The sequence below is a fragment of the Rhinopithecus bieti genome, unplaced genomic scaffold (assembly GCF_001698545.2).
Source record: "Rhinopithecus bieti isolate Rb0 unplaced genomic scaffold, ASM169854v2 scaffold_26131, whole genome shotgun sequence".
Lineage (NCBI taxonomy): Eukaryota > Metazoa > Chordata > Mammalia > Primates > Cercopithecidae > Rhinopithecus > Rhinopithecus bieti.
This window is the reverse complement of record NW_016812390.1, coordinates 541,130-553,455: the sequence shown is the minus strand read 5'-3', so window position 1 is coordinate 553,455 and position 12,326 is coordinate 541,130. Positions and strand designations below refer to the sequence as shown.

The following is a 12,326-nucleotide window of genomic DNA, read 5'->3' as shown; positions in this document are numbered from 1 at the left end:
GGGGTGGGGGCGGAGGGGAGGGGGGAGCAGGGGCGGAGGACTGGGCTGGGCCTGGGCTCCTCGAGGGCCCAGAATGAAGATAAGTGGCCAGGATCAGAGAGGGCTCGGCTGTATCGATGTAGGAAACTGTAGGCCCTCAGAAGGCCCTCTGGCATGACCTCCCCTTCCTGTCCCCACCCTCAGTAGTTATGGGGCCTGGGGTGCTGGGGCTGAGGGGCTCCAAGAGTCTAGGGAAGCACTGGGAAATCACCCCTTTTTATCTAAAGGCCCTACTTTGGGGTTTCCCCCCTGTACCCTGGTCTTCCCCTACCCTGACCCTGGGAGGAAGCTTCTTCCTGGGCACCTTTTGCCCCAGAGCCTCAGCCTGTCGGACCAGGTGGGCAGCAGGGCCCAGGGTGTGGGAAGCTCACCCGGAGGGGTGGGATTTGGGGTCAGGGCCTGTACAGGGAACCCCTTGTTCTCTCCCTGAGCTGGGTGTGGGTTTGCAAGGAGACATGTGACCCAGACCAACCCTGGGAGCAGCAGGGCTCCTGCTGTCTGGCCACTCTTACTAGGACTTCCTTCCTCCCCTAGTGGCTCCCCGGTGCCCACGAATTGCAGCTCCTGGGTGGTGGGGGCACTGTTTCCTGGCACTCCAGCAGGGTTCTGGGGTGAGCTGTGGGCTCGCCCCACCTCAGCAGGTCCTCTAGAACTGCCCACTGGATGCTTCGCTGCCTCACACACTTGTAGGGGCTTCCTCAGGCCCTCAGCTGTTGGATTTCCCCACTCTCTGGGGCTCAGGTCTGTTGATTTAGGTCTAGGGCTGCATGTATTTCACCCAGAGCCTCCGGAGCCCTACGATGGCAGACCTGTTCTGACACCAAACTTCCAAAGTCATGGGCCTTGATTAGGATGGTCGGAATCAGACCTAGCCCTTTTCTGGGCAGGAAGGAGATTCTGGGAGGATGGATGCTGCTTGGGTTAGAGCTTGTGTGGACCTGGCTGCAGGCAAAAGCCTTGAGGTTGAGTCCCTTCTGTGGCATGGTGGACAGACCCTTGCTCATCACAGATGGGCTTGTCGCGGGAGCTCCGTCTCCACACCCCTCCCTAAGCTCCCTGTATGGATGCAGCCCTCTGACACTGAGGCCGGAGTTGTCATTTCAAAACCTTGCTCTGTATTAAACAGCCATGTTGGGCAGGGCCAGACTGCTGGACTGACAGCAGGGAGCAGGCAGCTGGACCCTCTGATCTCCCCAGTGGCACCAGCACCTCATGGCCTCAGCCCAGGGGGTCATCAGGGAAGCTCTCCCCGATTCTGCAGACAGAGCTTCCTCTGTCCACCCTCACTCGGCCAGAATTGTGTGCTGCTGGTGACTGGCACCCCTCTATTCTAGGGTCAAGGCCTTTCAGGAATCTACAAATATAAATATGGGTGGGTGCACACCCATGCTACAAACCACACTAAATGCACAAAGACTGCCTGCAGGTTTGGGGTGTGGGGATCAGCTCTGGGTGGGAGGTTGGAAATTTGGTCTAGGGGACCCACTCGGCTCCCTCTCTCAGCCCACAGTGAGTCTGGTTTCTGAGTTGTCCCGGTCCAGCCACTTTCGTTTCCCCTGGGGCTGGGTAGAGGCTGGGGCAGAAAGCGGAACTGAGCCCCCATGTTCTGAGGTCGGGGCAGGGCTGGAGCATTCTGAACACCTCCCCGTCCCAGCTCCTGGGCCAGGCAAGGCCAGCCGGCCTTATGTCTCCTGGGTTGGTGGCAGCCGAGCTGGGCTCTGAGGGAGGCCTACAATGTGAGACACTAGCAGCTCAGAGGCAGCACGAGGCAGGTGCAAACCCAAAAGGTACTGGGCAGGGAATTTCAGGGGAAACTGAGACTCCATGCTGCAAGGCCCAAGCAGGCCCAGAAAGACAGAGGGAGTTCAGCTCGAACCTTTGCTCCTTACTTGCTGAGCGACACATTCACTTCTGATGGGCTGTGCTCTATAATGGCCCAGTCCTTTCTGTCTTCCACACAGGGGTCTCCAGTGAAGGGCCAAGGGCATGGTAAGGGGAGGAGAGAGGCAGAGGAGGGGCTCAGGACTGTGAAGAGTTTCCGGTTCTGGGCTGGAGAGGGAGTTTGGCATGTGGAGGGGAGGAGGCTGGGGCTCGTGCCCCTGGGTAGGTAATGGTTAGAGCTGTGGCTTCTGTTTCCTGCAGACTTCCTAACAGGCTCCGGCAGGCGTTAGGGCCTTTCTAAGTGCTACACCAATGCATGTCCAGTGGGAGGAGAAGGGGGAGGACCAAGAATCTAGACGAACGGCCCTAGAGAGGTAACATCTAAGTTTGGTGGCCGCTGTCGTTGGAGGTGGTTGAGTTGGTTGATGGGATTTATCTAAAGACGTTGAGGTTGGGGAACTTCCTCCTGGAGGGAAACTGAGGAAGAAAGGTAGCTCTGAGAGTTGGGTGCAGAAACCCACCCTCCATTCACATGTTCTGCTTTCCTCTGAGGGCAGGTGTCCTGGAGAGCTCGAGATGAGATTCTTGTTGAGGGCATCTCCGGAGGGGACTCTCAGGGGACAGGGGGTGAGAAAACTTGGGCAGAGGAGAATTGAACCAGGGGTGTGGACTGAGCAGGAGGTTGCCTTCAGGCTGATCCCACGGAGCACTCGCTGCCCCAAGTAGCCCAGCTTTAGACAAGATAGCCAGGCTTTTGTCTCTTGTGTCAGGCAGTCTGGCTGTGGGCTGCCCCCTAAGAGCGAGGGGTGGGCCTAACCTGTGGGGTGAGTAGTGAAAGGCAGTTCTCTGGCCAACGGGCTGCTCGCTACTGTTAGCAGTTGGAGAATGGATGCCTCCACCCAGTAAAGGGCATCTGGGGCTGTGCCCGCAGCATTCACTAACTCGTAACTCTCTTTCCCTTCACCCAAACACAAAATTCCATGACACTAGACAAGAAAGTTGATGCTTGGAAAAGACAATTGGCCTTAAATACCTAGATGGACTGGAGAGACCATCCCTTGTGACCCACAGCTGGACCTCTGAGCACCCTGTTGCCATCCACCTGCGTACTCCCTGCTGAGGCTGCCCTCTGGCTTTCTCCTGCAGACCCCTCTGCCATGAACCAGTCCATCCCAGGGGCTCCCACCCCGCCCCGCCGCGTGCGGCTGAAGCCCTGGCTGGTGGCCCAGGTGAACAGCTGCCAGTACCCAGGGCTTCAATGGGTCAACGGGGAAAAGAAATTATTCTATATCCCCTGGAGGCATGCCACGAGGCATGGTCCCAGCCAGGACGGAGATAACACCATCTTCAAGGTAAGCCCTGGCGAGGAGGTTGGTTGGACCTCCAGAGCACCCTGTCCCCAGAAGAGGATCGCATATAACACACACAGGCAGCTCCTCAAGACTGGCCACCCACCCAGCTACCATGCTGCCGCTGATGCCAGGCCTGGACTACGGGGATGCAGACGTAGCCACAGGGCACACCTTTTTCCTTTTTTTTGAGATGGAGTCTTGCTCTGTAGCCCAGGCTGGAGTGCAGTGGCACGATCTCAGCTCACTGCAACCTCTGCCTCCTGGGTTCAAGTGATTCTCCTGTTCTCCTGCCTCAGCCTCCTGAGTAGCTGGGATTACAGGCATGAGCCGCCGCGCCCGGCCTAGGGCACACCTTTTCTCACCTTCACCCTAGAGCAATGTGGGAACTGAGGGTCCCCAGAAGGCCTTCCCATAATTTGTCCTACTCACCCTTTGCTCTTGTCTCACTGCTATTTACTCATGAGGACTTGTTCAGTGCACACATATGCTAAAGGAAGCCAACAATCACCCATCATCTTTCTTTTTCTTTTCTTTTTTTTTTTTTTGAGATGAAGTCTCGTTTTGTTGCCCAGGCTGAAGTGCAGTGGCACGATCTCGGCTCACTGCAAGCTCTGCCTCCCGGGTTCCTGCCATTCTCCTGCCTCAGCCTCCTGAGTAGTTGGGACTACAGGCGCCCGCCACCACACCTGGCTAATTTTTTTGTATTTTTAGTAGAGATGGGGTTTCACCATGTTATCCAGGATGGTCTCGATCTCCTGACCTCGTGATCTGCCCGCCTCAGCCTCCCAAAGTGCTGGGATTACAGGCGTGAGCCACCGCGCCTGGCCCACCCATCATTTTTCTAAAAATTTTATTTTTAAATTAATATACCCCCATAAATATATGGGGTACACAGTGATGATTTGATAAGTACAGTGATCAGATCAGGTACTTAGCATATCTATAATCTCAAACATTTGTCATTTCTTTGTGTTGGGAACAAACTGTTTTTAATATAAGATTCAGATACATCATCAATCTTTTAATTTTTTAATTTTCTAATTTTTTTTAGAGGCAGGGCCTAATCTGTTTTGACCAGCTCCCATTTTTTTTTTTTTTTTTTTTTTTTTTTTTTTGAGACAGGGATCTCACTCTGTCACCTAGGCTGGAGTGCAGTGGCGTGATCTTTGGCTCACGTGCAGCCTCTACCTCCCAGGCTCAGGTGAGTCTCCCATCTCAGCCTCCTGAGTAGCTGGGATTACAGGTGCCTGCCACCACACCTGGCTAATTTTTTGTACTTTTAGTAGAGACTTTGCCATGTTGCCCAGGCTGGTCTCTAACTCCTGGACTCAAGCAGTCCGCCCACCTCAGCCTCCCAGAGTGCTGGGATTACAGGTGTGAGCCACTGTGCCTGGCCCAATCTTTTTTTTTAACTAACATATTACTACTGTACATATATACTCCCCCCTACTTTTTTTTTTTTTTTTTTTAGAGATGAGGTGTTGCTCTGTTGCCTAGTGTTGCACCACTGGTGAGCAGTGGTGCAGTCATAGCTCACTACAACCTCCAACTCAGCTCAGGTGATCCTCCAGTCTCAGCTCCCTGAGTAGCTGTGACTACAGTTGCATGCCACCATGCCCAGTTAATTTTTTTTTTTTTTTTGAGATGGAGTCTTGCTCTGTCACCCTGGCTGCAGTGGCGCAATCTCAGCTCACTGCAACCTCTGCCACCTGGGTTCAAGCCATTCTCCTGCCTCAGCCTCCCAAGTAGCTAGGATTACAGGTGCCCGCCACCTTAAAACCCCCATTGTCATGCAAGCTGTCTTAATGTTTCCCTTTTTTTCAACCTCAATTATGAATTTTTTTTTCCGTCTTTTTGGTAAAGACAGGGTTTCACCATCTTGGCCAGGCTGGTCTTGAACTCCTGACCTCGTGATCCACCTGCCTCGGCAAAGTGCTGGGATTACAGGCGTGAGCCACTGTGCCCAGCCTAATTTTTTGATTTTGATTTTTTTTTTTTTTTTTTTTTTTTTTTTTTGAGACGGAGTCTTGCTCTGCCGCCCAGGCTGGAGTGCAGTGGCCGGCTCTCAGCTCACTGCAAGCTCCGCCTCCCGGGTTCACGCCATTCTCCTGTCTCAGCCTCCCGAGTAGCTGGGACTACAGGCGCCCGCCTCGTCGCCCGGCTAGTTTTTTTTTGTATTTTTTAGTAGAGACGGGGTTTCACCGTATTATCCAGGATGGTCTCGATCTCCTGACCTCATGATCCGCCCGTCTCGGCCTCCCAAAGTGCTGGGATTACAGGCTTGAGCCACCGCGCCCGGCCTGATTTTGATTTTTGTAAAGATGAGTTCTCACTTTGTTGCCCAAGCTGGTCTCAAGCTCGGGGGCTCAGGTGATCCTCCCACCTCAGCCTCCTGAGTAGCTGGTATTACAGGCGCAAGCCACTGTGCTCTCTCCAGTAATCTTAATGCTAGGACATGCCTAGCATAACAGTTTTTGCTTACATTTTTAGTTTTTTTGCATGTGTATGTATATAGAATGCAAAATTGGAATCAAGTGATATATCTTGATTTGTAACCTGGATTTTTTTCACCCTATATCAGGATCAGCTTTCCTTTCCAACATACGTCCACATCACTTTTCGTGACTGTAGAATTTATTTGCTCACTGGGTCTGGGTTTTTGGATACTTGAGGTTGCTTTTAAAACCTGAACTTAAAACCCCCATTGTCATGCAGGCTGTCTTAATGTTTCCCTTTTTTTCAACCTCAATTATTTTGAGGGTTGATTTCCTAGACTTAAAAATTGCTGGGTCAAAGGCAATGCTTATTTTTTAAAACTTTGGATACATATTTTCTTAGTTTTTGGACTTGATCCTTACCTTTCCAAAATTCTTTTGCTAATCCATTTTTTATTTTTGTATAGGTAATACAGTCACAAAATTCAACATTAAAAGGCATAGAATGGTTTAGAGCAAAAAGTCTCCCTCCTTCCCTGGCTCACCACCACCCACTCCCCTCCCTAACCTTTCCCTAGAGACAGCCGTGTTATCATTTTCTTGTTTAGCCTTCCTGAGAGATTTTTATGCACATATAAGCAAATATGCACTATCCTTTCCTCTACTTTTCATAAGAAATGCTAGATATCTGCATTTTTTCTATACTTCATACTTCTTGATGATTGCTACATGTCAGTATGTAAGCAGTTTCCTGCTTTTTCTTTTTTTGTGCTGCCCAGTATTTCATTCAATGGGTTGGCCATAATTTCACCAGCCCCTCATTGATGGATGTTGCATTGGGTATTTTCAGTCATCTTTTACACACAGTGCTGCTGCAAATAACCTTGTTTGTGCAATATTTTGTGTGAATGCTTCTATGATATTTAGGATGAATTCCTAGAAATCAAAGAGTTGGGTTAAAGGGTAGAAATAAACATTGGTAGTCCTCACCTTGCCTAATTGCCATTCAAAATAATACCAGCAGCTCCAGTGTCTCAAGCCTGTCCTATGTGCAGGCATAGCTCTGAGTGCTTTATGGACATCAACCCCCCAACTTTTTTTTTTTTTTTTTTTTTTTTTTTTTGAGATAGGGTATCACTCTGTTGCCCACGCTGGGGTGCAGAGCATGATTGATCATGGCTCACTGCAGCCTCGAACTCCCTGGCTCAAGCAATCCTCCCACCTCAGCCTCCTGAGTAGCTGGGACCACAGGCACCCACCACTATGCCCAGCTAATTTTTTGTAGAGACAGGAGTCTTGTTATGTTGCCTAGGCTGGTCTCCAACTCCTGGGCTCAAGCTATGAGGATACAGGTGTGAGCCACTGTGCCCAGTTGACATCAACCCCTTGAGTCTTTACTGCCACTCCATGAGATGGGCACTGTGAGGAGACCAAGACAAAGGGAGGCAGTGACGTGGCCTGGCACACAGCTGGCAGGGGGCACATTCCAGATTCAAACCCAGCCTGGCTCCAGAGTGCTCACCCTTATCCCTCACGCTGTCCTCCTTAGAGATCACACTGATTCACCCTCCCAGGAGCAGGGACTACAGATGCATCTCATAGCCCCTAGATTTCATGGAGCTTGCTGGCAGCCTTAGGGCTGGGGCAGGACTGTGGCAGACTCCCACGTTGTAAACCAGGTCTGGGGCTCAGCGAGGCTCAGCTTGTGGCCGAAGTTCTCCCCACACAGTGGAGTCTCCTATGGAACAGTAGGCAGACTGGGGTTGTGGTGGAGACGAGGTTCTCTGTGGTGGCTGTCTCTTCCTCCAGGCCTGGGCCAAGGAGACTGGGAAATACACTGAAGGCGTGGATGAAGCTGATCCGGCCAAGTGGAAGGCCAACCTGCGCTGTGCCCTTAACAAGAGCCGGGACTTCCGCCTCTTCTACGATGGGCCCCGAGACATGCCACCTCAGCCCTACAAGATCTACGAGGTCTGCTCCAATGGCCCTGCTCCCACAGGTATCAGGCCTAGCCTTCTGTGGGCCACCTGGGAGGCTGTGCAATGTCCTGGCCCCCAGTCATGAGCTCTTGGGTGCAGGCAGGCCCAGGGCCCCTCTAGTGGGCAGTGGTCCAGGACACGATGCGGGGGCTCCTGCTAGGTCATGACACCCAGGGCTCCCAGGAGAGGCTGGGATGGGTCACTGGCAGATTAGGAATGGCTTGGCGTGCAGTCAGGGACCTGGGTGCTTCTTCCTTACCACTGCGCTCGTTTTGGCTTCTGGCTCCAGCCTAGGTCTCATGGCCCATGGAGCTGGGGAGGTCTTTCCCAATCCTGGTGGCTGTGCTCTCCACCTCGCCCTGTGTTGGGGCAGCTTTGGGGAGGGCAGAAGCTGCACAGGAGCTACAGGCAGCCTCTCAGGGGATCTTGCTTCTCCTCTGATGCTGACTCCCTTACTGTCCTGCTTTTCTCTCCCTGCTGTGCAGACTCCCAGCCCCCTGAGGATTACTCTTATGGCCCAGGAGAGGAGGAGGAGGAGGAAGAGGAAGAGGTGAGTGTGGGACGAGGAGGCAGGTGGAGCCCTGGATGGGCTCTGTGCTGTCCCCATTGGCCTTAGGTTTCTGCAGCCCCGCTCCCCTGGAGCCCCGTGGCCCTCTCAATGGCTCTTCTCCTTGTTTCTTCTCCTGGAATTCTGAATGATAGGAGCACAGTCCCCACCTGCTCCTTCCCGGGGCGTTGTCATTACCCCGCATGTGTGACCCACACAGCAATTGGGGCTTGGTAGGTCTGACTCCCCGTGGAAGGCAAATGAGGAAAGTGAGGCACAGGGCTTTTCTGACCTGCCTGGGATGGACAAGCTGGGACTGGAGGCAGGGTCTCTTGCCTGAGCTAAGCTGAGGCTAGGGCAGTTGCCTCGTGGTTCTTGCATGTTACTTCCCCAGCCCCAGGTCAGTGGAATGACTTGTCCTCCCTTCTCTCCCATCTCTTCCCTCCCTTGCCGGTGGTGTCCCTTCAGCTGCAGAGGATGTTGCCAAGCCTGAGCCTCACAGGTGGGGCCGGGAGGTGGTGGTTGGGGGTCTAGTATACAGAGAAGCTACAGGTACCATAGGTACCTGGGAGGGGGCTAATGGGAGGCTGGGGTGGCCCAGGGCTGGGAGTAGGTGGGCCCGGGAGACAGTTCTTGGAGGTGGCACTGACAGCCGTCCACATGCACTCTCTGTAGATACAGTGCAGTCTGGCCCCCACATGGCACCCTATTCTTTACTCAAAGACGATGTCAAGTGGCCGCCCACTCTGCAGCCGCCCGTGGTGCTGGGTCCGCCTGCTCCAGACCCCAGACCCCTGGCTCCTCCCCCTGGCAACCCTGCTGGCTTCAGGGAGCTTTTCCCTGAGGTCCTGGAGCCTGGGCCCCTGGCTGCCAGCCTGCCCCCTGCAAGCGAACAGCTCCTGCCTGACTTGCTGATCAGCCCCCATATGCTGCCTCGTAAGGACCCGCGGCTGGGCACGGGGAAGCAGTGCTGGGGGATTGGGGTAGGATTGGCAAGGAGGGTGGAGGGTGCTGCAGCTCCTTGGGAGGGGAAAGTGGGAGAGCTGATGGGGCTGGGCCTGGACACTGGGCTGCAGAACGGGGAGGCACGGGGCTCAAGGACGGGATGGGCCTGCCTTCTGCCCCACAGTGACTGACCTGGAGATCAAGTTTCAGTACCGGGGGCGGCCACCCCGGGCCCTCACCATCAGCAACCCCCACGGCTGCCGGCTCTTCTACAGCCAGCTGGAGGCCACCCAGGAGCAGGTGGAACTCTTTGGCCCCATAAGCCTGGAGCAAGTGCGCTTCCCCAGCCCTGAGGACATCCCCAGTGACAAGCAGCGCTTCTACACGAACCAGCTGCTGGATGTCCTGGACCGCGGGCTCATCCTCCAGTTACAGGGCCAGGACCTGTATGCCATCCGCCTGTGTCAGTGCAAGGTGTTCTGGAGTGGGCCTTGTGCCTCGGTCCATGACTCATGCCCCAACCCCATCCAGCGGGAGGTCAAGACCAAGCTCTTCAGCCTGGAGCATTTTCTCAATGGTGAGGGCCCGAAGCCGTGGTCCTCCTGGCCACCTCTTGCCCAGTGGTGTGGTTCCAGCCTCTGACTAGGGACCTTGATTTTGATGCAGAGCTCATCCTGTTCCAGAAGGGCCAGACCAACACCCCACCACCCTTCGAGATCTTCTTCTGCTTCGGGGAAGAATGGCCTGACCGCAAACCCCGAGAGAAGAAGCTCATTACTGTACAGGTACGTCTCCTCTGCCCCAAAGTCGGCCTTGGCTTGAAAACTGGAGAATCCTGGGGCCAGGCCCTTGCCCCAGGCTGGAGGCTCAGGGCTCCCTGAGCAGCATGAACTTGGCTGCCAGAGACCATCAAGGCTCCGGGCCAGAGAATGCAGTCTATTACTCACCCCTGATGGCCGCCCTCATGCACAGCTGGATCTGGCAGCCCTGTCATGGGTCTCCCTGTCTCATCTTCTCTTTGCCTCCCAGGTAGTGCCTGTAGCAGCTCGATTGCTGCTGGAGATGTTCTCAGGGGAGCTATCTTGGTCAGCTGATAGTATCCGGCTACAGATCTCAAACCCAGACCTCAAAGACCACATGGTGGAGCAGTTCAAGGAGCTCCATCACATCTGGCAGTCCCAGCAGCGGTTGCAGCCTGTGGCCCAGGCCCCTCCTGGGGCAGGCCTCGGTGCTGGCCAGGGGCCCTGGCCTATGCACCCAGCTGGCATGCAGTAACAAGGCTGCAGATGGTGACTGGCCCTGGCTTCCTGGGTGGCTGTGTGGACTGATGTGGAAGTGTGACAGCCCTACTGAGCACCTGGCTGGCTGCAGGGTCCTACCTCTGGGTTTCCTGGAAGTGGATGTGGGCCAAGAAGAAGAGGGAGAAAGGCCCGAGCCCCTGCCTTCCCAGGCCTATCTCTCCTTGTCTCAATTGTTTCTGGTCTGGTCAGCCTGGCTCTCGAGAAACTTGGCCATGAGCAGGGAAGGAACTCCCCCAACCCTGGTGCCTAGTTGTATAGGAGGAATTGCCTAAGAGTGGCCCACTCTTGTGATTGCCCCATTTCCTTTGGCAGAAAAAGCCAGAGTGTTGTGGGCCAAGTCCCCCGCACAGGGCCTCTGCAGGGCATGGCCCTGATTTCCCTGGTTTGAGCCTCACTTCCTCATCTCCCTCTCCTCTGAGATAATATGAGTGAGCACTTAGGTATCACATCAGATGCTCAAGGCTGGCAGCTACCCCCCTTCTTGAGAGCCCAAGAACTTGGAGTAGAAAGAATTTTAATGTATTTTGGATTAATAAATGTTAAAACAGACTCAGCTCTTTCTTTCCTTTTTCTACTACCAGTTGCTCCCATGCTGCTCCACCAGGCCCTGGTTCGGATGCCCGCTGGCCCACTCCCCAAGCACCTGCCCCCAGCTTGCAACCATTGGCACTGGGAGGGCCTGGATTCTGGGCTGATGAGTCAGTTGGGCCTTCATAAACACTCACCTGGCTGGCTTTCCTTTCCAGGAGGAAGTTGGCTGAAGCAAGGGTGTGTATTTTTAAATGTGTGCACAATCTGGAAAACTGTCAGAATCAGTTTTCCCATAAGAAATGGTGAAAAAGGGCAGGCCAGCATTGCAGCTGCATTTGGGACCATTCAAATCTGTCACTCTATCGTGTACATTCCTGTGCTATTAAATGTATCAGGGCAATGCATGCAAATCATCCTGATATATTTAATATATTTATTATATTGTCCCCCGAGGTGGGGGCAGAGTTCTCACTCTCAGTCCCCTCAGAGCTAGTTGCTAAAGAACCTGGCACCTACCCCCTCTCATTTCCTCTGTGTCATCTCTGCACACTCCAGCCCCCTTTCTGCCTTCAGTCATTGAGTGGAAGCTGCCCCAGGCCCTTATCAGGTGCAGATGCCCCATCTTGATGCCCAGCCATCATAACTGTGAGCCAAATAAACCTTTTTCTGTGTAAATAACCCAGAAAGGTCTTCGTTTACAGCAACACAAAATGGATTAAACCCCCACAAATGTTCAAGGACACCTGGCCCCACAGCCTCATCCACAGAATATATTATCACTGTTTGGATTTTTGTCAACCTGACAGGTGAGATATTATCTCAGTGCCACTTCTCGTTATCAGCAAGGCCGAGTAGCTTTTCACATGGTTAAGTGACCCATACAGATTTTTTTAAATAAACAATTTTAGAATGGTTTTAGATTTATGGAAAAGTTCCTAATACAGTTCCCATGGACCCACAGTTTCTCCTATTGTTAACATCTTACATTACTATGGCACACTTGTGACAATAATGAAACCATGTGGACAATTACTATGAACTCAACTTCTTTATTTGGATTTCATGAGTTTTTCGGATATCCTTTTTCGGTTCCAGGATCCTATCCAAGGTGTCACATTACATTCACTTGTCATGTCTCCTTAGACTCCTCTGGTCTATGACAGTTTCTTAGACTTTTCTTGTTTTTGGTCTTGATGGTTTTGAGGAATACCGGCCACTTTTAAAGCGTGTCCCCCAGTTTGGGCTTATCTGATGTATTTCTCTTTGTTTTTAGAGATAGGGTCTTTGCTCTGTTGCCCAGGCTGGAGTGCCATGGC

General features: G+C 53.2%; 1 protein-coding gene across 8 annotated transcripts in view; it reads left to right on the top strand.

Annotated features, from left to right (window-relative positions):
- IRF5 (interferon regulatory factor 5) overlaps positions 1-11,680 on the top strand; it is a 14,195-nt gene extending 2,515 nt beyond the window's left edge. For 2 of the 8 annotated variants that reach the window (XM_017896247.1, XM_017896246.1), the window contains exons 2-10: positions 2,182-2,294; positions 2,911-3,272; positions 7,517-7,706; positions 8,172-8,236; positions 8,702-8,735; positions 8,909-9,169; positions 9,363-9,755; positions 9,845-9,963; positions 10,208-11,680. In XM_017896247.1, the coding sequence (XP_017751736.1) occupies positions 3,078-3,272; positions 7,517-7,706; positions 8,172-8,236; positions 8,702-8,735; positions 8,909-9,169; positions 9,363-9,755; positions 9,845-9,963; positions 10,208-10,453 (1,503 nt within the window). In that variant the 5' untranslated portion in view covers positions 2,182-2,294; positions 2,911-3,077 and the 3' untranslated portion in view covers positions 10,454-11,680. The remainder of the gene's footprint in view (positions 1-2,181; positions 2,295-2,910; positions 3,273-7,516; positions 7,707-8,171; positions 8,237-8,701; positions 8,736-8,908; positions 9,170-9,362; positions 9,756-9,844; positions 9,964-10,207) is intronic. The other 6 variants (XM_017896243.1, XM_017896250.1, XM_017896245.1 and 3 more) reach the window with 4 other exon arrangements.
- Positions 11,681-12,326: the final 646 nt, after the last annotated feature.